The sequence below is a fragment of the Oncorhynchus gorbuscha genome, linkage group LG04 (genome assembly GCF_021184085.1).
Source record: "Oncorhynchus gorbuscha isolate QuinsamMale2020 ecotype Even-year linkage group LG04, OgorEven_v1.0, whole genome shotgun sequence".
NCBI classification, from domain to species: Eukaryota; Metazoa; Chordata; class Actinopteri; order Salmoniformes; family Salmonidae; genus Oncorhynchus; species Oncorhynchus gorbuscha.
This window is the reverse complement of record NC_060176.1, coordinates 66,561,344-66,586,090: the sequence shown is the minus strand read 5'-3', so window position 1 is coordinate 66,586,090 and position 24,747 is coordinate 66,561,344. Positions and strand designations below refer to the sequence as shown.

Genomic DNA, 24,747 nt, shown 5'->3' with positions numbered 1-24,747 from the left:
CTGTTTCATTACAATACTGTAGAAAATGTAAATCCTGGACACTCCAATTAGCATGATATGTTATGTTTCATATGATATGTATTAATTTGTGGATGTCCATCATCCATATCGTATGATGTTACGAATCACAATTCGTATGTTATGTTCAGATTTGCAATTCATGCAATATGTTACAAATTTTCAGAACACATGATATTTTACAAATTCCAATTTGTTGTGGCTAACATTAGCTAGGTGGCTAACATTAGCATGGCTTGGAGTTAGGGGTAAGGTTAGGGTTAGGTTACTAAGTAGCTGCAAAGTTGCTAATTAGCTCAAATGCTAAAGTTTTCCTTGATGAGATTCGAAAACACAACCTTTGGGTTACTAGATGTTCGCTAGGAGTTAGGGTAAGGGGTTAAGGTTAGGGGAAGGGTTAGCTAACATGCTAAGTAGTTACAAAGTTGCTAAGTAGCTAAAATGGTCCATGATAGGATTTGAACATGCAACCTTCGGGTTGCCGGATGTTGGCAGTATACGCCCAACCATCCACCCCACTTTCACTTTTGCCATAAGTAACCTTCTGTCTTATGTAACCATACCAAAAATAACATACTAATTTGAGTGTGCTGGATTTACCTTATTAGGTCGAGTCTATGAGACCAGGCTGATACTTGAGTGTGTTGCCTGTATGTAACCATTCCACCGGGTATCTACTGTGTGTAAGGTGCGCTCGTCCCCGCCACGCCCCGTGGAGATGCGTCCTCCTACGACCGTGGAGTTCAGAGCCCCATGTAATAGTGACTGCTTCAATGATAATCATTGCTCGTTAATTTTACGCCTGCAAAGTTTGGTTAATGATGGCTGGATGTTGTATGTCGGCCGAGGAGAAGGATAATCACAGAATCAATCAGGAGATTGACAGGCAGCTGAGACAGGACAAGAAAGACTCGGGCAGTGAACTCAAACTGCTGCTATTAGGTGAGAGTTGTCACATCTGTCAAGAAGTGCACACTGCTTAGTGCATAGCCTAGGGTCCTAGGCTACTTAGGTAAAGCCTGGACCATACGTGTAAAATCAGATGAACAAGGGAGCGGTAGGCTATCAGTGTTGTAGACGTACCAATTTCAAGTTAGAATAATAGTAATATGTAGTAAAATGTCAATACTGTGCAGACATGGGAGCGCATTAGTTTAAATATTATTTTACTCTCATTTGGTGTGTCGTCATAGCGGTCTCTGATTTATGCGCAGATTAGCTCAGGTGCAACAAATTTGCGCCTTTTTTTCAATGTTGAATTGAAAGAAATGGATGGCCTCACTTTCAACGTCGACAAAAACTAACTATCTGGGAAGCTTTTAATTACGAGATTCTGGTGGCTTGCGTTGGGCCTTGGCCACAACGAAGTGTTTGTAGTCGCAGGTAACTGGTGTATCGGAGTTATGCTCTCATGCAAAGCCATGCAAATACAGCCGCGAGTCTCATATCAGTTTTGCCTGATCAACTCTCCTCGAAAGTGTGCTCTAAACTCAAACACAAAAGGCTAGCATGAAGAAAGAAAGCTTGCAATGCACATGCCCATGATAACTCGTATTAAAATGTAAAACACTGGATATTTTATGTTTCTACTCCCATAAGGGGATTCCTACGTCTTCACCAGGTAAACACAAAACACGTTATAATGCCATATATATTATCGTTAAGAATACATCCGAATTGATCATGTTTATAACTTTAATATCTTTGTTTGCCATATAGCCAACAAGCATAGTTAGGCTTTAAGTGAATACCTTGTTCTGTGCTCTCCTGTCCTGTGTGCGCGAGAGGCAGCGAAGTGTGTGAGCCACTACAGTTGAAGTCGGAAATTTGCCGTTAACAATTCCTGACATTTAGTCCTAGTAAAAATTCCCTGTCATAAGTCAGTTAGGATCACCACTTTATTTTAAGAATGTGAAATGTCAGAATAATAGTAGAGAATTATGTATTTCAGCTTCTGTCCACACATTTTCTATAGGTTTGAGGTCAGGGCTTTGTGGTGGTCACTCATAACTTGACTTTGTTGTCCTTAAGCCATTTGGTCACAACTTTGGAAGCCTGCTTGGGGTCAATGTTCATTTGGAAGACCCATTTGCGACCAAGCTTTAACTTCCTGACAGATGTCTTGAGATGTAGCTTCAACATATCCACATAATTTTCTTTCCTCATGATGCCCTCTATTTTGTGAAGTGCACCAGTCCCTCCTGCAGCAAAGCACCGCTACAACGTGATGCTGCCACCCCTGTGCTTCACGGTTGGGATCGTGTTCTTCAGCTTCCAAGCCTCCCTTTTTTTCTCCAAACATAACAATGGTCATTATGGCCAAACAGTTCTATTTTTGTTTCATCAGACCAGAGGACATTTTTCCAAAAAGTATGATCTTTGTCCCCATGTGCAGTTGCAAACCATAGTCTGGCTTTTTTTATGGCGGTTCTGGAGCAGTGGTTTCTTCCTTGCTGAGCGGCCTTTCAGGTTATGTCTATAAAGGACTCTGTGGATATAGATATTTTTGTACCCGTTTCCTCCAGCATCTTCACAAGGTCGTTTGCTGTTGTTCTGGGATTGAGTTGCACTTTCCGCACCAAAGTATGTTAATCTCTAGGAGACAGAACGCGTCTCCTTCCTGAGCGGTATGACGGCTGCATGGTCCCATGGTGTTTATACTTGCGTACTATTGTTTGTACAGATAAACATGGTACCTTCAGGCATTTGTAAATTGCTCCCAAGGATGAACTAGACTTGTGGTCTACAATTTTTTTCTGAGGTCTTGGTAGATTTCTTTTGATTTTCCCATGACGTCAAGAGGCACTGAATTTGAAGGTAGGCCTTGAAATACATCCACAGGTACAAATCTAATTGACTGATGATGTCAATTAGCCTATCAGAAGCTTCTAAAGCCATGACATCATTTTCTGGAATTTTCCAAGCGGTAAAAGGCACAGTCAACTTAGTGTATGTAAACGTCTGACCCATTGGAATTGTGATACAGTGAATTATAAGTGAAATAATCTGTCTGTAAACAATTGTTGGAAAAATGACTTGTGTCATGAACAAAGTAGATGTCCTAACCGACTTGCCAAAACTATAGTTTGTTAACAAAAAATTTGTAGAGTGGTTGAAAAACGAGTTTTAATGACTCCAACCTAAGTGTATGTAAACTTCCGATTTCAACTGTACATGTCCCTAAAGGTATCATTAGACCCGTGACTGGCCACAGTAAAACTCGTGGGAGACATTCAGCACATGATGAAAAGGGTTTCTGGTCCAGATCTACATATGATCACCATGTGTATTGTAACACTTTCATATTGCACAGTCAAGGGGCTATTCTACAGTAACAGAATTAAGCTTTGACTCAGTTCTTTCACTTTGAAATGTATCCCAAACAAAAACCATTGATTTCAAAGTGTAACAAACCATACAACTCTATGCACAAGGACAATGTTTTACAATTTCCACTGAAAAATGTACAAGAACTACTTTATTGGAAGAACTGCGCAGATGCAAACTTTCGTAACGAAATCACGGTAAAATCTCCCTCAGGTTTTTATACAAACACCTTTTCCAATACCTGCTCCGAATTAAGGGTCAAAGATGTCTGCAGAAAGAATGGGGTGTCAGCTATGACATGTCACCTTGTACAGTGGAGTAGAGTATAGTTCAGCACAATACACTACATTCTATTCACTGTACTACTGTATCATATTGGACTGTACTCTTCTGTGCTCTACTTACGGTACAATACTGTGGTGTACTTGTACTTTACTGTGCCCTACTCACTGTACTATCTAAACTTGATTGGTTCAGATTTAGTACTGTCCAGTCTGTCTCTGTCCAGTCTGTCACAATTTTTCAACCCTTGTATTGGTCAGCCTGTTGCATGCTTTTGTGTGTGTTCCCAAACAAGAACCAGTTGTGCTCTGAGGCGACAACAGACACACCGGTCTGATGTTGGTGGGATTTGGAGGATGATGGAGGCAACAGAGGAAAGAGCCTCAGATCCACAAAGTCCCTTCCACCAGGTGGCTGATGAGATATGTTGGCACGACTGCCATATTGCATCTCCATCCCAAAGCCCTTGCTTGGAAGTGTACTTCGCCAGACTGTCAAGAACCTTTCCCTCATCCAGGCCAAGGTGGCGAGACACGGTAGTGATGACACCATACGCCTTGTTGATCTCTGCACCAGACAGGATGCTCTTGCCAGCATACTTGGGATCCAACATGTACGCTGCGGTGTGTATGGGCTTCAAGCAGAAGTCTTCACACTTTTTGATGCATTTCAGAACTGCAGTTTCCTCTGCTTGGAGCAACAGTGAAGTGGGCAGGGCAGTACGGATTTGTCTTACATTTGCAAGCAGAGTCTGAACATCAGACAAGATGGCATTGTCTCCCTCAATCTGTGCAACGGCTACTGCTATAGGTTTCAGGCTGCTTACCACTTTCTCCCAAAATATATCATCCAGGAGGATCCTCTTGATGGGGCTGTCCATATCGGCAGACTGTGATAAGGCCATTTCTTGGAGACTCCTTCCCCTCCAGGAGACTGTCAAACATGATGACACCACCCCAACAGGTGTTGCTGGGCAGCTTCAAAGTGGTGCTCTTATTCTTCTCACTTTGCTTGGTGAGGTAGATTGCTGCTATAACTTGATGACCCTTCACATACTTAACTATTTCCTTGGCTCTCTTGTGGAGTGTGTCCTTGAGGAGCAGATTCAATGCATGAGCAGCACAGCCAATGGGTGTGATGTGAAGGTAGGACTCCTCCACTTTAGACCAAGCAGCCTTCATGTTCGCAGCATTGTCTGTAACCAGTGCAAATACCTTCTGTGGTCCGAGGTCATTGATGACTGCCTTCAGCTCATCTGCAATGTAGAGACCGGTGTGTCTGTGCTCTTGTAGAATACTGTTTGAGGGGTGGAGATGTAGTTAATTATTCCTTGCCCAGTAACATTCGACCACCCATCAGAGATGATTGCAATACAGTCTGCTTTCTCTATGATTTGCTTGACCTTCACCTGAACTCTGCATCCAGCAAATGAGTAGATAAAGCATGTCTGGTTGGAGGGGTGTATGCTGGGTGAAGAACATTAAGAAATCTCTTCCAATACACATTGCCTGTGAGCATCAGAGGTGAACCAGTTGCATACACAGCTCGAGCAAGACATTCATCAGCATTTCTCTGACTACGTTCCTCCATTGAGTCAAACAAACTTCGGATTCCAGGAGGACAATGAGCTCTTGCTATCAATAAGGTGTCTGATTCATCATTTTCAGCTCGAATAGAACTAGAGGGACTTTTGTCAGACGTTGCTTGTTGTGCTGAGGGAACTTTATGCACTTGGCCAGATGATTTTGCATCTTTGTTGCATTCTTCACATATGATTTGGCACAGTACTTGCAAATGTACACAACTTTTCCTTCTACATTAGCTGCAGTGAAATGTCTCCAAACATCAGATGGTGCCTGTTGCATTATCCTGTAAAGGTTAGAATTTTCTTTGTAAAAAACAACATACAATTGCATATACAGATAAATAGTTAAGAAGCTAGATTAACTCCTTTGTAAGATACTTTTTTTATATGCAATGTATGGAAACAGGTGAATTAACACTCAAATCAAATCAAAATCAAATCAAATGTATTTATATAGCCCTTCGTACATCAGCTGGTATCTCAAAGTGCTGTACAGAAACCCAGACTAAAACCCCAAACAGCAAGCAATGCAGGTGTAGAAGCACTGTGGCTAGGAAAAACTCCCTAGAAAGGCCAACACATAGCCTGGTTCCTCTCTAGGTTTCTTCCTATGTGGGGTGGCCAGTCCACCCCTAAGTTACCAGACTCAAGCAAGCTAAAACCCAAATGGTAGCAAAAACTAACTAGCAGAAATTGTCAACAAGTTAGAAATGATTTAAACACACTTTGCTGTAGGCTACTATTTACTAGTTAACAAAAAATGATGTATGTCATATAAAATATATTCACCCCACCCAGTATTGTAATAAAAATGTATCAGAAAGCATGTAGTCCTTGGCTCAGACAGTGTAGTAGTGTGGACTCAATAGCATCTCATTAGTGTGTAAGATCTTGAAAATCAGCTGTACATGTGATGGAAGAACACACTGGGTTGCAATTCCATTGAATTGTGACATATTTTGGTTAAACTATCCCCAAGACCTAGCATTGCCTTATGTGTATCCCACAAAAAAGGTTCACTGTTATAAGCTAACTTTTTAAAATGAATTTAAGCACAATTCCTAAAACCATGGAAAATGTCCGGAAATTTACCGTAATGTTTCCGATCCTTTGCAACCCTAGGTGTCCACATACTTTTATATATATAGTATATCTTAAAAATGGCACAAGGTAATATTTCTTAAACTTATAGAAGGTAAAGATTTTCTCCAAAACAAAATATATGCGTTGATATTAGCTGGCAGGGGTCTTTACGTCAACATTATTGTGTATTTCTGATCCATTTAAGACTATTTCTAGTATGATGTTTTCTAAGAGCCCTTTTCTATCTGTTTTATCTAGAAATCAAAACCTTTACTTTTTGGGAAAATGGTTGGAAAATGTGTCTATGCCTTCACTTCCCAAAAATATAGTCTTAGCTGTCATTTGACACCAAATGTAATATTTTCATATGAACTTGTTGGTGCTCGATGGAAATTCCCCAAGGTAGAAGTGAACCACCACTGTTTTACACCAACATCAGCTACAGCCTCCTCATACTTCAGTGAGAGACTATACAGACTCTGTGGCAGGGCTTTGTGTAGGCTACTGTCCTCACACCCCCTAAGAAAGAGGAAGTGTAGGTGTGTGTGTGTATGTTCCTGTGGTCAATGTGGCAGGCTGGGTGGTTATGGTAATGTATAATGCCTAGAGCAAAATACTCCTTTGAGTGGGAGAGAGGCCAGCTGGGCAGACAGTCAGAGAGACAGACAGACAGAGAAACTGACTGGTGGTGGTAACCACATGGGTAATGGTATGGTAAATCAAATCAAATTGTATTGGTCACATACACATGTTTAGCAGATGTTATTGCGGGTGTAGTGAAATGCTTGTGTTTCTAGCTCCTACAGTGCAGTAATATCTAATAATTTCACATACCCCAACCAGAAGCCATGGATTACAGGCAACATTTCTATGTCACATAATGGCGCCGGAGAAGAAGGCAGATGTTTTATGTGTCCCCAAAAAATTGTGTTTTTTTGTTTATTTGTGTTTTTTTTTTTTTTACATATTATGTTTACTTATTTTGTACATAATGTTGCCGCTACCCTCTCTTCTGACCGAAAATAACTTCTGGACATCAGGACTGCGATTACTCACCACGGACTGGCAGAATCTTTTTATTTTTCATTTAACGAGTCTGACGAGCCCGACGCGAACAATATACTGCTTTCCCGGGAACAGGCCCAGATCCCTGTGATTTGCGTGAAGAGGAGGTGGATAAAAAGGGGCCAAAGGGCGGGCTGAGAATTTGTAGGTGATCTAATAAACCCCCACTTCCTTCCATTTTGCGAGCAAATGTGTAATCTTTAGAGAATATAATAGATGACCTACGAGCAAGATTAAACTACCAACAGGACATTCAAAACTGTAATATCTTATGCTTCACCGAATCGTGGCTGAACAGCTGGCTGGTTATACGCGGTCCTGGCAGGATAGAACAGCAGCGTCTGGTAAGACAAAGGGTGGGCGGGCTATGTATTTTTGTAAATAACAGCTGGTGCATGAACTCTAAGAAAGTCTCGAGCTATTGCCCGCCTTAGGTAGAGTATCTCATGATAGACTACACTATCTACCTATAGAGTTTTAATCTGTATTTCTTTTTTGTAGCTGTTTACATACCACCACAGTCAGAGGCTGGCACTAAGACAGTATTGATAGTATAGCTGTATTCCGCCATAAGCAAACAAGAAAATGCTCACCCAGAGGCGGCTATCCAAGTAGCCGGGGAGTGTTCAGTGAAACTTAAATCCGTTTTACCAAATTTCTATCAGCATGTTAAATGTGCAACCAGAGGAAAAAATACTCTGGACCACCTTTACTCCACACACAGAGAGGCATACAAAGCTCTCCCTCGCCCTCCATTTGGCAAATCTGACCATAATTCTATCCTCCTGATTCCTGCTTACAAGCATAAATTAAAGCAGGAAACACCAGTAAAGTGATCAATAAAAAAGTGCTCAGATGAAGCAGATACTAAGGACTGTTTCTCTATCACAGACTGGAGTATGTTCTGGGATTCTTCCGATGGCATTGAGGAGTACACCACATCAGTCATTGGCTTCATCAATAAGTGCATCGATGAAGTGGTCTAATGTTGTTATGGTCTAATGTTGTTATGGTCTAATGTTGTTATGGTCTAATGGTCTAATGTTGTTATGGTCTAATGTTGTTATGGTCTAATGCTGTTATGATCTAATGGTCTAATGCTGTTATGATCTAATGTTGTTACGATCTAATGTTGTTATGATCTAATTGTCTAATGTTGTTATGGTCTAATGGTCTAATGTTGTTATGGTCTAATGTTGTTATGATCTAATGGTCTAATGTTGTTATGATCTAATGTTGTTATGATCTAATGGTCTAATGCTGTTATGGTCTAATGGTCTAATGTTGTTATGGTCTAATGTTGTTATGGTCTAATGGTCTAATGTTGTTATCGTAGAATGTATGCACACATGACTGTAAGTCGCTTTGGATAAAAGCGTCTGCTAAATGGCATATATTATTATTATTATTATTATTAAGTGGTCCCCACAGCAAAGTGTCAATACAAGACTAAGATTGAATCATACTGCTCTGGCACTCGTCGGATGTGGCAGGACTTGCAAACCATTACAGACTACAAAGGGAAGCACAACCGAGAGTTGCCCATTGACACGAGCCTACCAGACGAGCTAAACTACTTCTATGCTCGTTTTGAGGCAAAAGGCCCATGAAACCTGCATGAGAGCATCAGCTGTTCCTGAAGACTGTGATCACGCTCTCCGCAGCCGATGTGAGTAAGGCCTTTAAACAGGTCCATTCACAAGGCCGCATCGCCAGACGGATTACTGACATTTTCAACCTCTCCCTGTCCAAGTCTGTAATACCAACATGTTTTAATGCCTGTGCCCAAGATCAGGCCTTGATAATGGAGTTGGAGCTGTGCGTGACTACGCAGTCATGGGTGAACAGGGAGTACAGAAGGGGGTTGAGCATGCATCCTTGTGGGGCCCCAGTGTTGAGGATCAGCGAAGTAGATGTGCTTTTTCCTACCTACACCACCTGGGGGCGGCCCGTCAGGAAGTCCAGGACCCAGTTGACAGGGCAGGGTTCAGACCCAGGGCCTCGATCTTGATGATGAGCTTGGAGGGTACTATGGTGTTGAATGCTGAGCTATAGTCAATGAACAGCATTCTTACACAGTTATTCCTCTCGTGAAGCCCATTTTTAAGGCATTTGTGACCATCATATTCATATCTGTATTCCCAGTCATGAAATCTACAGATTAGGGCCTAATTAATTCATTTAAATTGACTGATTTCCTTATATGAACTGCAACTCAGTAAAATATTTGAAATTGTTGCATGTTGTGTTTATACTTTTTGTTCAGTGTGTGTGTGTGTGTGTGTGTGTATATAAATAGGTAATTCATATTATCTTTCAGGTGTGAAGGTCCTAATGAATGGATTTAAGTTTGTATATTACAAAAAATGTATAGAACTCATTGTATTTATTTGGAAAACTACATGCACATTCTAATCTCAATTGCAAATGGATGGATCAACCCATCTTCAGTAAAGCGTTTAAAACATAAATAAATAGAACATTTATATTGTATCTCTATGGCTTATTAGGTCATGAGGGTAAGTGCAAACTCCAGGTCCCTCTCTGACTGCTTTGGTCAGTTATACATGCTAACTCTCTCTTTGATTGGTCAACTTAATATTCACAAGTCCCTATGGCCTCTGATTGGTCATTGTCAGGCAAGTCCCTGCCCATTATGTCTTCTGGATGGATCTGTGTGGGGTGGTGGCTATTTGAGTACACACTTTTATGTTGTTCTCATTAGAATATTGACTGGCTAGTTTTTGAAAGTAAAATTAATTCAATATGTTTTAAAGTCTATGTACATATGTCTGCAAATACAGTTTCCTTAGCAACAACTCATTTATTTTGTTTTAGTCTCTTGGAAACCACCTAGAGCTCAACACATACAGACACACTGTCCAATTAACTTGAAGAAGCATTTTCGAAGTCCACTTCCATTGTCTTCCAAGGGTAGCTGAAAATGAATGGCTGGAAGGAGGGTGTGTGTTTCAGTGAGGTGCATTGGGGTTTAAGTCTTCATAGCAGACTAAAGACAGATGAGACCCAGCAACAGAGAAACTGTGTTCTGTACCTGTTGGGGTCTGGTGTTTGTTGGCAACAATTATCCATGCTGACATGTTTAAATCCTGAGTGGCTCCAGGAATTGTGAATAAATGGTGGCCAGGAATGAGCCTGTGTCTTCCTCTCAGAAACAACGCAAAAAAGATTGCTGACCCACCTGGTCTCGGAGCATTTCGTATCATGTACGTAAATCCGAGACAGTCCATTTAGTTTGACATGTTACTATATTACGTGTAGTATATGAGACCAGGCTGAGCTGTTCTTAGGAACAGCCTCACTCTTTATCTATTTTTCACCTCTCCTATCCTGGTGATTTCCTCTGAACTAACAATCTGGTGGGTCATTTGATTTTTTAAAATTGATTTAACCTTTATTTACCTAGGCAAGTCAGTTAATAAATTCTTATTTACAATGACTGCCTACCCCGGCCAAACCCTCCCCTAACGACTCTGGGCCAATAGGGCGCCGCCCTATGCTGCCCTACCAAGCAAAAAGGCAGTGACTGCTCATAGCGTGGAACTGAGAAAAATGGCTTTTATTTACCTTGGTTTCACAGTAACTTTATGCAGTTACTGCTAACATGACCCCCATTTTCTCCAAAATACAATAAGAGGCAGGATACTTGTCCACATAATTAAGCATGTATTTAATGTATAAAAAAACGCCATTAACTCATTTTCAACCAAATTAGCAGTTACTGCCTTTTTGCTTGGTAGGGCAATATGGGACTCCCGATCACGGCCGGTTGTGATACAGCCCGGGACTGACAGCTCTAGCACTGAGATGCAGTGCCTTAGAAGGCTGTGCCCCGCAGGTGCTGAAATTGTTTCTGTAGTTATAAACAAATGAGATTATCATTCCTGAAACATTATTTTGTTGAAATGTAATTTGATCTCTGAGAAATTTGGCAAATTAATTGCACCCAAATTGGCCATTTTAATTAATAGGATTCATATAATCTTCAATAAATATAGTACCCAACATCTGATTTAGACCATAATTCTTCCTAATATATGCTATTTAGCAGACGCTTTTATCCAAAGCGACTTACAGTCATGTGTGCATACATTCTACGTATGGGTGGTCCCGGGGGATCGAACCCACTATCCTGGCGTTACAAGCGCCATGCTCTACCAACTGAGCTACAGAAGGACCACAACAATGAGTAAGACGAGGACTCTAATAAAATGATCAGAAGCCACCCATGTACCCCCCCCCCCCCCCATTACATGCTGCTGTTCCTGCTACTGCCACACCTTTTTATCCATTTTGATGGTCTCTTGTGTTTATTAAAGGAATCACAATGTTTCCTTTGCAACTTTGGGTAGAAAACCAATAGCTTTTGCTCATGATAAAATAAATAGTGTGGTCACACAATTCAAGCCAGTCCTCCATGAAAGCAATTCAGTTTGTCCACTTAGGCTTAATATGTGTCCAGGAAAAAGCTCCCGCTCAGCCCAGTCCAAGTTTTTCTCTGTCCTGGGACCCCAATGGTAGAACCAGCTTCCCCCTGAAGCTAGGTCAGCAGAGTCCCTGCCCATCTTCCTAAAATATCTGTAACCCGGGGCCTCCCGGGTGGCGCAGTGGTTAAGGGTGCTGTACCGCAGCGCCAGCTGTGCTGCCAGTGACTCTGGGTTCGCACCCAGGCACCCAGGCTCTGTCATAACCGGCCGTGACCGGGAAGTCCGTGGGCCGACACACAATTGGCCTAGCGTCGTCCGGGTTAGGGAGGGCCTTACCGGTAGGGATATCCTTGTCTCATCGCGCACCAGCGACTCCTGTGGCGGGCGCGCTAACCTAGGTTGCCAGGTGCATGGTGTTTCCTCCGACACATTGGTGCGGCTGGCTTCCGGGTTGGATGCATGCTGTGTTAAGAAGCAGCGCGGCTTGCTTGGGTTGTGTATCGGAGAACGCATGACTTTCAACCTTCGTCTCTCCCGAGCCCGTACGGGAGTTGCGATGAGACAAGATAGTAGCTGGATTGGATACCACGAAAACCCCCCCATAAAAACCTTTTTGTGATCTAACTCACACTTTCTTTTCACGTTTGCTGATTGCTACTATTTTGAGTAAAAATGTACACTGTGATATGTGGTTGTCCCACTTAGCTGTAAATCGCTCTGGATAAGAATGTCTGCTAAATGACAAATGAAAAATATATAAAAAATCCCAAACACACACTGTATAGTGTTTTGTAATAGGGTTGGGTTTTAATGGTAAATGTCTCTAATCATGTTATTGAAAAACATGATCATCAAATACTTTATTATGGTTGTCACACCATTTTAGGCATAGCCTATTTCTCCCAATTCTTTGGCTTGTAGGAAAATGAGAATTGCACCATAGAGCTGCCAGTTGTTGGACTATTCAAAGAGTTGGGTTGACGTATTAGGCTTCTAAGAGAAGGACAAATGTAATTGCTTTCATGGAGGACTGGCTTGACAACACAATTTATTTTCATCATGAGCAAAAGCTATTGGTTTTGTACCCAAAGCTGCAAAGAAAATGTTGTGATCAATTTAATAAATGCAAGCGACCAGAAAAATGTATGAAAGGGTGTGGCAGTAGCAGGAACAGTGGCATCTAGTGGACAAAACCTAGTATTTCCACACTAATTTATGCTAAATAATGGTAACCGCTTCAATTGCAAATTTTTCTAAACAGGGGAAAAAAACATGACCAAATTCACAGATAATACATTACAAAGGATGAAGAAGCAAAACTCCAAACCGCACCTCCATACTACTTGTCAGACATAGAGAACTGATACTGGTTGTTGGGTGGGATGTGGAGGGTCTGTGGGTGGCTTTTAACTAATTTATTGGATTCCTCATGTCTTACTCAATGGTACGAAGACGTTTGGTCCAAATCAGATGTTGGGTCCTATATTTGCTTATATTTGGCTCCCGAGTGGCGCAGCAGTCTAAGGCACTGCATCTCAGTGCTAGGGGTGTCACTACAGACCCCCTGGTTTGAATCCAGGCTGTATCACAACCAGCAGTGATTGGGAGTCCCATAGGACGGAGCACAATTGGCCCAGTGTCGTCCGGGTTTGGCCGGTGTAGGCCGTCATTGTAAATAAGAATTTGTTCTTAACTGACTTGTCTAGTTAAAAAAATATAGATATATTCTGGTAGTCACTCCCTGTTTCAGTAAAAAAAAAAAAATTGTGCCCATAACAGACAGGTTCTGTTATGGTGGTAGAGGTACATTTAGGTTCTGTTGAGGACCCTTGTAAAGGATCTCTCCAGGATCCAGATCTAGAGCTCACATCACAATAGTTATTGTATCCATAGAGATGTTGTTCTTGGTCACTGACCAGGCCAAGAAATCTAAGGAGCTGGCAGGAGCAGCTGGGAAAGGAGATTGAGAATGTGTGTGTGTAAATGTGAATAGGGCTGTAATAGGTGATTATGGATTTTGGTTTGTTTGTCCAGATGCTATCCTTGTCTGGATATAGTGCCTCACACTTCTTCAATTACCCATGTATTCCTTCCTTCCCCATCCTCAACTCACCCCTCTCCCCTTTTACCAGGTGCTGGAGAGAGTGGGAAGAGCACCTTCATTAAACAGATGAGAATCATCCATGGCGCCGGCTACTCAGAGGAGGACAAGCGAGGCTTCACCAAGCTGGTGTACCACAACATCTTTACTGCCATGCAGTCCATGATTCACGCCATGGAGACCCTCAACATCCCCTTCTTGGAGGCCCAGAATAAGGCAAGAATCCCAGCCACATCACACCTCAGGTCTGCTTCCGCACCAGCTGATCACGGAGCCAAGGACTTTTCCAAAAATAAACTCAATTTTAGTTTTAATTTGTGAAGCGTTTTAAAGCATTTTGCCTTGCGTGCCCTAATGAACACCCCAACCATCTTGTTGTTTGCTCCCTCCCTCCCAGGGCTATGCCAGCATGTTGAGTGAGGTGGAGGTGGACATGGTGAATGATCTGGAGAGAGGCCATGTGGACGCCATCAGGAGCCTGTGGAGGGACGGTGGAGTGCAGGAGTGTTATGCCCGCCGCAGGGAGTACCAGCTATCTGACGCCGCCAAATAGTGAGTAGACATAAGTCATAGTGCAGGAGTTGCTCTTAACCTGATAATGATCAGGAAAAAAAACACAGGCCCTGGTTATGGGCTATAACTAGGGCCTGGAGTTTTCCTGGTCAGGGAACAAAGACCACATCTCTATTGACAAAAGTAATTACACTATAACGTAAGACTGCAAAGCCATTCAAAGAACCTTAATTAAAGATTAAATCTGTGCTGCTGCAATTGTTTCCCCCTGCATGTCCTGGTAGAGAACTAAATCAATCTTCACACTGGAATGTCAATTTGCTGCCAGCATGCTGTTATTACATGGACAATGTTAAGACTCTAGCTGAGTCTTTCAAAAGGACACTCTTTTGGGGGCATATACTGTACCACTCTGAAGTTTTTAATTCATTGTTTGTAGTATTGTTGTTCACTTTTTTTCTTTGGGTGATCACACAATTCCCATAAACATATTCTCTTTATGCTGTGTTGTTCAGTTATCTGAGTGACCTGGACCGGATCGCAAAGGCCTCCTACGTTCCCACTGAGCAGGACATCCTGAGGGTCCGAGTGCCGACCACGGGAATCATCGAGTACCACTTTGACATGGAAGAAGTCATCTTCAGGTGAGGGGAAACTTTGGTTCTGTTAATGATGCTCCTTCTCCAATCTCAACTGAGCACATGTTTTGAGGAAACACTATTACCAACAAGCAACGCTCCTAACATTGGCTTGATGTGACAGGATGGTGGATGTGGGGGGTCAGAGATCAGAGAGGAGGAAGTGGATCCACTGCTTTGAGAACATCACATCCATCATCTTCTTGGCCGCGCTCAGTGAATACGACCAGGTGCTGGCTGAATGTGACCAGGTGAGCTCCCCGTCAGTCAGAGCACAGTGTTCAGGCACTGGACATATTTTACTGATACACCTGTGGGCCGCATCCATGAGCAAACATGCTGTTGTGTAAAATTGGTAAGTAAAAGTCAATTGTATCTCACACATTGTGAGATTATAAACAGGGTGGTTTGAGTCTTGAGTTCTGATTGGCTGAAAGCCATGGTGTATCAGACCGAATACCACAGGAATGACAAAACATGTAGTTATACTGCTCTAATTACATTGGTAAACAGTTTAAAATAGCAATAAGGCTCCTCGGGGGTTTGTGATATACACCATGGCTGAGGGTATATTGGCCATATACCACGCCTCCTCTGGCCTTATGGCTTAAGTATGGGCCTTTTATATCCGCTTGTCTATACATGCATTGTCTGTCCCCTAGAACTGTATGGAGGAGAGCAAAGCACTCTTTAAGACCATCATCACATACCCCTGGTTCCAGCAATGTTCTGTCATCCTATTCCTGAACAAGACCGACATCCTAGAGGAGAAGATCACGCGCTCCCACCTTGTCAACTACTTCCCAGAATACACTGGTAAGCTCTAGTAGTGTTTGTGTGACCGCTATTCTTATCAGTATAGTAAGAGAACCCATGAGTTAACACACACGACCAACCAGGTATCAAACCCAGATGGCCACATGACTCAATGGCCTCAGGTCTCAAGCCAGGGTACTCATCACAAGAGGGCAGTTCACCAGAAAAACCTCCGCTACGCATGCACACGCCATAACTAAAGCTGTTGTTTCCAGGGCCGCAGAATGACCCTAAAGCAGCCAGGGAGTTCATCCTGAAGATGTACCAGGAGCAGAACCTAGACAGACAGACTGTTTACTCCCACTTCACCTGTGCCACTGATACAGAGAACATCCGCTTTGTCTTTGCTGCTATCAGAGAGACCATCATCAAAAATCACCTCAAGGACTTTGCCATTATTTAGAGGAGAGCCAAGGCTCCTGTGAGGTTAAGAGACATCTAGCCTGGTCCCAGATCTGTAGCATGTGCTCTAGACAACTCCTCTAACTGTCATTGACATGAGTTGGTTAAAGCACACACAGATCTAGGATCAGGCTAAGATACTTGAGAGTATATGTATAAGGTTGGAATGTTAGATTGATGCGGTAGAAGAAAATGCTTTGACTGCAAGATTTGTAGCATGGGTTGGAACCGGTTCAGGGAACAGAACCGAAAACCGGACAATAACATTTTTCAAGGAACAGAAACAGAACTGGTAATGAAAGTGATCCATACTGTTCCGGAACAGAACCGTTATTTGAAAAGCATGGGAATCAGTTAATAACGTTATTTTACGTTCCAGGCATTTTTGTTCTAGTCGCACAAAACACAACAATGCACCTATGCAAAGCCCTCACTCTGTCACTCAGAAACGTTTTCCAGTGTTTGCCTGCAAGCTGAGAATCTTTGTCAGTGTGGGTGCGTGCTTAGGCTACCTGCCCCTCCCCCATCAGAAGCATAGGATTCTGTACTGATGTTACAAACATGATTCAGAAGATGGGGAGAGACATTATTAATTAGCTAGAGAAGAATGGATTAACTTTTTATATGCTAGTTAAGGATGCTATGTTCATTGTTGTAACATTTCATGTAGGATTTATTAACTATAAAAAGTGTTTCATTCTGCACACTCAAGCTTGTTAGCTAGCTCAAAAGATATTCAAAGTTCCTCCATAGAAGCCACTCCTCCATAGGTATAATTCTGTGGGACTAATTCAGATAATGCATGTCATAACAAGATGCCCAGTGCTTCAAACCTCCTCCTCAACACTCTCTCTTCCCAGAGACCCTCAGTTGCATCTTGGTCCATAGGCGACACTTATCTGTCAATCACGCATGTAAACAACTAGCTTTCCTGCTCTATCTGCACTGTTTGTTGAAGTAATTTAATTAGACTTGTACATACAAAACTGATGATTTCACAGATTTAAAAAAGGAACAGAAAGGAATTATATAAACCAGTACTTTTTGGGGGATTCGAACTGGTTCAGAACTTTATTTTGCTGTTCGGAACAGTAGAATGGAACAAAAAAAAATGTTGTTCTGTTCAGAACGAAACGATTGAAAAATCATTTTGGTTCCAACATGATTTGTAATGCTGTTTTTCTGTCCAGAGTGCTTTTGTTAGGTTGAGCATCTATACCATTTGGAAATAGTATCTGAATAAAAACCATCAGATCACTAAAGAGAATCTCCTGTACATATATTTTGGAAAGAAAGAAAAGTCTACTCACTGTGACGAGGATGCCAAAGTATTTTTTTAACGTAAAATATATTTTTCTTGTATAGTCTTTGTCGTTCTTTGAAATGGATGACTTGAATTGATTTATCTTGTATAGAGGAAGGAGTTAAGTATAGCACCTTTTAATTTACAAAAAAAATCATAGTTTTACTGTTATTATCTACAGGTTTGGGGAGTAACTGATTACAATTTTGGACAGGTAACTACAAAAACTAACTGTAATCAGTTACGTTAACAGCTAAAATAATGTAATCAGATTAGATACTTTTGAAAAACTAAGACTACTTCTTGGATTACCTAAAATTTTTAGAGGTGCAAGATTAAGTTTGTTCCACCTGAGCGAGCCTGACCTCAAGTCAGAGACCACTATGACACACCAAATGCATTTGATGGATACTTTTTGTCTTCTAATGTTTTAAGGGGACAATAATTCAAAAGTATCTGAAAGCAATCAGATTATGTTACTGAGTTTGGGTAGTCAATAACTTAAAAAACTGATTACAATTTTGGACAGGTAACTAATAACTGTAATGGATAACATTTAGAAAGCAACCTACCTAACCCTGTCTAACACTCCTCAGTGAGCACTAGTGTGATGAGAGTGCAAGTGGAATTGTGAATTCATTATTTGGCCAAGTCTTTTACTTGTTTAAATGTGAGAAAAGCAACACTTGGCTGAAAAAATGTTTTGGTTTTCATACAGATACTGTATTTATATATTATTTCAATACATCACCATATATCTAAACAGTGAAGCAAGCGTGCATGTTTTAGCCAAGTAATCTGTCCAAAGTGCCTTAACATAGGGACAAAATTTTCAGCAGTGAGGATTCACCCCTAAGTGTATATGTATTCTAACAATAACAGATTTTTGGTCATGAAAGAATTCTGTTCATAAATTGTTGTGACTATTTTCTTATTCATTATGTGCATCTGTTATTTTCTACATGGTTTCTTTCAAAAATATATTCAAGATACATTTGTTACGTTTCAATAAATTGTTACAGTAGTTAAATGTAGACTTTTATTGATTAATGTACTGCATTGTTGAGGGAGCTAGCACATAAACATTTCATACCTGCCTTAAACTGTGCCAAATAACATTTGATTTGATGTCAAATCTTTATTGGTGCGTGTCAGTAAAAAACATGTCAAGCAGAACTGGGGGATAGACATATACAGTGCCTATAGATCTATACCACCTTGAACATTTTTTTCACATTTTGTTGAGTTGAAGTGTGACAGATATAGATTTAATTGTAAAAAAAGTAATTGATCTACACACAATACCCCATAATAACCCCCCCAAAAAAAAAAAAAAAAACATGTTTTTACAAATGTTTGTAAATGTATTAAAAAGAAAAAACAGATACCATATTTACATAACTATTCAGACCCTTTGCTATGAGACTCAAAATTGAGCTCCGGTGCATCCTGTTTCCATTGATCATCCTTGGGATGTTTCTACAACAAGCAAAGCTGTCATCAAGGTAAGGATTGGCTACTTTGAAGAATATGAAATATAAAATATATTTTGATTTGTTTAACAATTTAGTGTTTACTACATGATTCCGTGTGTATTATTCCATAGTTGATGTCTTCACTATTATTCTACAATGTAGAAAATAGTTTTTAAAAGTTTGGTGTCCAATCTTTTGACTGGTACTGTATATATATTTTGAAATCTCTCTGTCGTTAATGGCACTGCATACCTGCTGCATAAAAACATGAAAATTGCCAATGAGGAGACACAAGCTCACCCATAGATTGGACCTGGCTGCGAATCCAGAGTTTCTGCCCCCACCCCTCTGGAAACCTTTTTCTCAAAAGCTACAGATCACATTCTGTGCATGTGTTATTTTACGCACACATGTTTTCTACGTAGCTGCTGCTCACACTCCACCTCCCTCACTTTACACACCGTCTTCTCAACCATGATGTAGCCGGATATTCCTGAACAGCTGCAACTAAAACCCTTCAGTGATTTGAACAAACATTCAAGGCCATTATGAAGGCTACAACCTTCTCCATCTGTTGTAATGGATAATGCAGTCACACAAGCAGGACGCAGTCCCTACACATTGAATTGGGGCAAAAACGATCTGCGTTTTGGTGATGTGGTTGCTGCCATATTGTTGCCACTAGCGCCAGCACCTTCCAAACTCGGTCCTCAGGACTACATAGCTGATTGAAATGATCAAGCTTGATGATTTGTTGATTATTTGAATCAGCTGTATAGTGTTAGGGCAAAAACCAAAATGTGCACCGAGTTTGGAAAACCCTGCACAGCAAACCCAGTTGCTGAAAAAGCATGGAAGGAGGAGAGATGACTAGAAACGATTCCGTTGGCCGTTTTACGAGTGGATTAATTGTCCGAGTAGAGGACCTTGTGCATTTCAGGTAAAATAACAACTCAATGTTTATATCCCAGGACAAATTAGCTAGCAACACCAAGCTAGCTAAATAGGACATTAGCTAGCAAGTGCAAGCTAACTAGCTAAATTGCCATAGATGTTTAATGCTTTTCGACCTGTCCCCAAATTAATGTCATTGGTTCAGAGTTTGTTTTGATATTTGAACCTGCGTCATGACCGCATTTGGTGTAGGGGGACAAAATAAAACTATGCACGATAGGGCACGATGGCGCGCACACGCAACCGGTTTGGGCTCCGTGTAAGGCCCTGCATCGCAGTGCTAGAGGCGTCACTACAGATTCGGGTTTGATCCCGGGCTGTGTCGCAGCCGACTGGGAGAACCATGAGGCGGCACACAATTGTCCGGGTTAGGGAAGGGTCTGGCCGGCTGGGATGTCCTTGTCCCATCGTGCTCTAGCAACTCCTGTGGCGGGCCGGGTGCATGCACGCTGACATGGTTGCCACTTGGCCGTGTTTACTCCAACACATTGGTGCGGCTGGCTTCCGGGTTAAGCGAACAGTGTGGCTTGGCAGGGTCACATGGCTCTCGACCTTCGCCTCTCCCAAGTCCGTAGGGGAGTTGCAGTGATGGGACAAGCATGTAACTACCGATTGGGGAGAAAAGAAAAAATAGAAAACAATTTTGTGTGACCATGTTGATCATGTATTTTGTGTAGGCTATAACATGTAAATAGCTACATGTAGCCTAACCCCCTCCTGATAAAATAACATTAAATTATGCTTAATAGCCTACTGAGGGATGGAATGCAGTAGTTGGAACATGCAGAGTGGACAGCAGCTACGTAAAAATTCCCTACATGCGCAGAAAAATTTACCAGCACTTGCACTTGAACCCCCCCTAGCTGACTCTACTGATAGGTACATTATTGAGGACAAATGTACTTTCTATGCCTGCGATGTGGTTGTCCCAGCTAGCTATCTTGAATGCACTAACTGTAAGTCACTCTGGATAAGAGTGCCTGCTAAATGACTAACATGTAAATCTCTATCTGTAGCCATGGCAAATCAGGTTTCCTGAAAATCCAACACTGCTGCCACTCCATTACCCTCCACACCCACCCCTCAATTGCCTGAATTTGTTAGTGCATAGACTCTACACGGTGTTAAAAGCGTTCTGCAGGGATGCTGGCTCATGTTGAAACCAATGCTTCCCAAAGTTGTCTCAAGTTGGCTGGATGTCCTTTGGATGGTGGATCACTCTTGATACACACAGGAAACTGTTGTGTGTAAAACACTCAACAGCATTGCAGTTCTTGTCGTAAACCGGTGCGCCTGGCACAGACTACCAGACCCTGTTCAAAGGCACTGAAATCTTTTGTCACGCCATTTCACCCTCTGAATGGCACACATACACAATCCATGTCTCAAGGCTTAAAAATCCTTCTTTAATCTGTCTCCTCCCCTTCATCTACACTGATTGAAGTGGATTTAACAAGTTACATCAATAAGAGATCATAAATTTCACCTGGATTCACCTGGTCAGTCTGTCATGGAAAGAGCAGGTGTTCTTAATGTTTTGTACACTCAGTATACACACCCACACACCCCACTGAAATTAACGTAGAGCAGATTGACATATAAAAAAATGCATGCAGAATTGTGTAGAAAAACAACAGTTAGTGATTTAGGAAGAGGTGGAATGGAATAGGGTGAGTCTTGGAACAGAATCATTAGCATCTTGGACTGGACTCTGCTAACAAGCTGATTTTACAAAAAGTTTAAATGCTTTTCCCCCTCCTATATCAACAGCAAAATAATTGTTTAACATAGACACATCAAGGCAGTTAAAAACAGTACTCTGAAAAACAGTGCTCTTTACAAGCACGTCATTCAGTAACTGTCAAACAAATTGTAATGTGATGACAGAGCTCCGTTAGGAAAGTCCTACTTCTTCAAAGAAAATATAAAAAACAAACATGTATATTTAGGAGATGGAGACATTTCTGGCACATAATTGTGTACAATCATAGCAGTGACATTGACACACATCAGTCAACGTTGTACTTTTGCCATGTCTCAGTGCTGGTTGGTGGCCCTATTGGAGTGACCAGTCAGTACTTGTGTAGACTCTCCCTGGCATCCTCCAGCTTGGTAAGAACCCACTGTAGATAAACAAAACCACACATTTCAATACTAAACCATAGAATTACAGTTTGGTTTCATTTGCTGACAAATATTGTTTGGTGTGTGCAACAGCAAAAAATGGCAGCAGTTTATGTTATGCTAACCCACCTCGGCTATTTCTGGACTTTTAAAGTTTATAATCTTCCCAAACTCTTTGGCATGAAACACAGACTTTACTCTCTCCTGAAACACATACAGGAAAGTTTATTTTTTATTAGTTTATTTTTTAGATAACACATGATTTCTGAGAAATAGGGGGCCGTACTATGATATAATGTAGAGGAACAAACTGTTTGGATGCAAATGAGTGAAGGGGTATTCCATACGCAGGCGTTTCTAGCTAGAGGGACATACTCCTTTGCAAATGGGGAGCGGTTTATTCAGATGGTTATAATAAGCAGTTTGGTTAAGATGAGTTTCATTCACGTAGTATCGGGTATTACTTTGTGTGTGTGTGTATCACTACAAATGGGCAGATGAGGATACCTTTGCCTCTATCCGAAGCCGCCTCCCCTCCACGATCATGGGCTTCTTGGTGAACTCGTCAAACAGATACTGCCACTCACAGGTAAGCTGTCCAAATGTGCCTTTGGTCACGAAAAAGATTCCACTAGCAAGACAAGAGATAGATAGAGCCTCAGAACATTCACAGACAGCCATTACAGTCTACATTTAATACTACAAACTCCAGCCAGCCTCTTACCTTTTGGTGATCATCAAGAAATCTGACTCGTTTACTTTGGCATGAGCAAAGTATCTGTACTTGGCGAACTGTCCATTCTCAATTTTCTAAAAGAGAGGAATTTGCTTATCAGGTTATTTCAACACAATTATAGAAAATAGGCACGTCTTTATCAAATTGGACATTTAAACATACGATATGCTAAACTAAATGCTAAGTCTACTGCTGATATGATAAGAGAAATTTGGTACCCTTTTCACACTTCGATTAAAATGGCTTTGGGATGTTCACCATTCACACGGGCTCTGGCAGGAGATCTGATGAGTACTGTTACTGATCTACATACTTCCCCTACGGATCTGACCATGGCTTGCATGCATGACACATCCTAGGCTCTGTTTGAATACTTGATGGATGCATCCTTCCTTTCTCCATTCCTTGAAGAAATCCCTGATCTGACATGGCTGGATTGGAGAAAGTTGTGCTACAACAGTTGCTTACACATATAAATGTGTGTTAGAGCAGTGATAACTAACAAGGGAAGAAGGAAGGAAGACGGGTGTATTTTTGAAGTATTCAAACAGGGCCATGATCTTTCCACTTGACTTGTGGACCATCAGTCACGTGACCATCTAAATACTCCCCTGTGGTACACTGATACTTCTTTATTGAGTCTAACGCATACCTGTTATAAACCGTTTAAACCTTTCATAATTGCATGGTAATGAATGTTGATGAAGTGATAAGAAAAGGTTTGGATGAGAAGACGATGAAATAGATGTTTTAAAATGCACTTTATTCAGTAGGAAGAGCAGCAGTGATGGATATGAATAATATGTGTGATATGAGTGAAAGACTGAGTGCATAGCAATGACTCTGAAAGAGGGAGGGCCAAAATGCCATGACGGAGGACTGCTGCCTGACCATTACATCACTCCAGACCAATACAATATACAGTGGGCTCAAATTACTGCCACCCCTGACTGGCAATGCATAAACAATAGAATTATAGAGAAACTCAAAATACCAACATATAAGAAATACTGTACTTTAATAATGTTCCATTGGACACCCAAATAATTTATTGATTTAATTAAAAACCAATGTCCTCCAAATCCAGGTTTCACAATTAATGGCATCCTTAAAGATGATTGGAAATAATATCTACCAAAATTAAACCAGGAATTACATTCCACTTATTTAAGTTTATCTAAGTCTTAAGAAACTATATTGAGCCATTACATCACTTCCTGTTTCACTAGGGTATAAAAATGAGGTAACACGCATGCAATATCCCTTTGTCATCCAACACCATGAAGAAAACAAAAGAACTGGCAGTTTAAAAGAGACCGATGGTGGTAAACCTTCATTAATCTGGTGATGGCTACAAGAAGATCCACAAACGATTGAATATACTACTACTGAGCACTGTCAGGGCAATTATAATAAAATTCAAAAGATATGGAACAGTTGAAACCTCACAGGTAGAGGACGCAAATGCATTTTGCCCCCCAGGATTGGGAGGAGGAAGGTGAGAGAAGCAACAAAATCCCCAAGAATCACTGTGAAAGAATTGCAGGCCTTGGTAGTGTCTTGGGGCCACCAGGTTTCAAAAAGCACCATCACACGCCACCTCCACAGGCTCTTTGGAAGGGTTGCCAGAAGAAAGCCCTTTCTGACCCAAGAAACAGACGCAAGTGCTTGGAGTTTGCCAAACGCCATTTAAATTATGACTGGAAGAAGGTGCTCTGGTCAGATGAGATCAAAATGGAACGTTTTGGTCAGATACAGTATCGGCATGTTTGGCGTCAAAACAGAGATGCATACAAGGAGAGGCACCTCATACCCACTGTGAAATATGGTGGAGGGTCAGTAATGTTTTGGGGCTGTTTTAATCCCAGAGGTCCAGG

General features: G+C 41.4%; 2 protein-coding genes across 6 annotated transcripts in view; one reads left to right on the top strand and one right to left on the bottom strand.

The window, feature by feature from the left end:
- Positions 1-679: 679 nt before the first annotated feature.
- Positions 680-18,605, top strand: LOC124034537 (guanine nucleotide-binding protein subunit alpha-14-like). Of its 2 annotated transcripts, none has more exons than XM_046347862.1 (7): positions 680-960; positions 13,941-14,125; positions 14,307-14,461; positions 14,938-15,066; positions 15,185-15,311; positions 15,723-15,876; positions 16,092-18,605. In XM_046347862.1, the coding sequence occupies exons 1-7, from the start codon at positions 837-839 to the stop codon at positions 16,277-16,279; spliced, it is 1,062 nt and encodes a 353-aa protein (XP_046203818.1). In that variant the 5' UTR covers positions 680-836; the 3' UTR covers positions 16,280-18,605. The 2 variants fall into 2 exon arrangements, with proteins under 2 accessions (XP_046203818.1, XP_046203820.1); XM_046347864.1 differs by lacking the exon at positions 680-960 and adding an exon at positions 1,131-1,639.
- Positions 18,606-21,456: 2,851 nt separating this feature from the next.
- Positions 21,457-24,747, bottom strand: part of LOC124034535 (vacuolar protein sorting-associated protein 13A-like) — a 68,029-nt gene continuing 64,738 nt past the window's right edge. For all 4 annotated transcript variants that reach the window (XM_046347858.1, XM_046347860.1, XM_046347859.1 and 1 more), the window contains exons 66-69: positions 22,859-22,944; positions 22,642-22,765; positions 22,264-22,338; positions 21,457-22,133 (exon numbers count right to left, since the gene is read on the bottom strand). In XM_046347858.1, the coding sequence (XP_046203814.1) occupies positions 22,083-22,133; positions 22,264-22,338; positions 22,642-22,765; positions 22,859-22,944 (336 nt within the window). In that variant the 3' untranslated portion in view covers positions 21,457-22,082. The remainder of the gene's footprint in view (positions 22,134-22,263; positions 22,339-22,641; positions 22,766-22,858; positions 22,945-24,747) is intronic.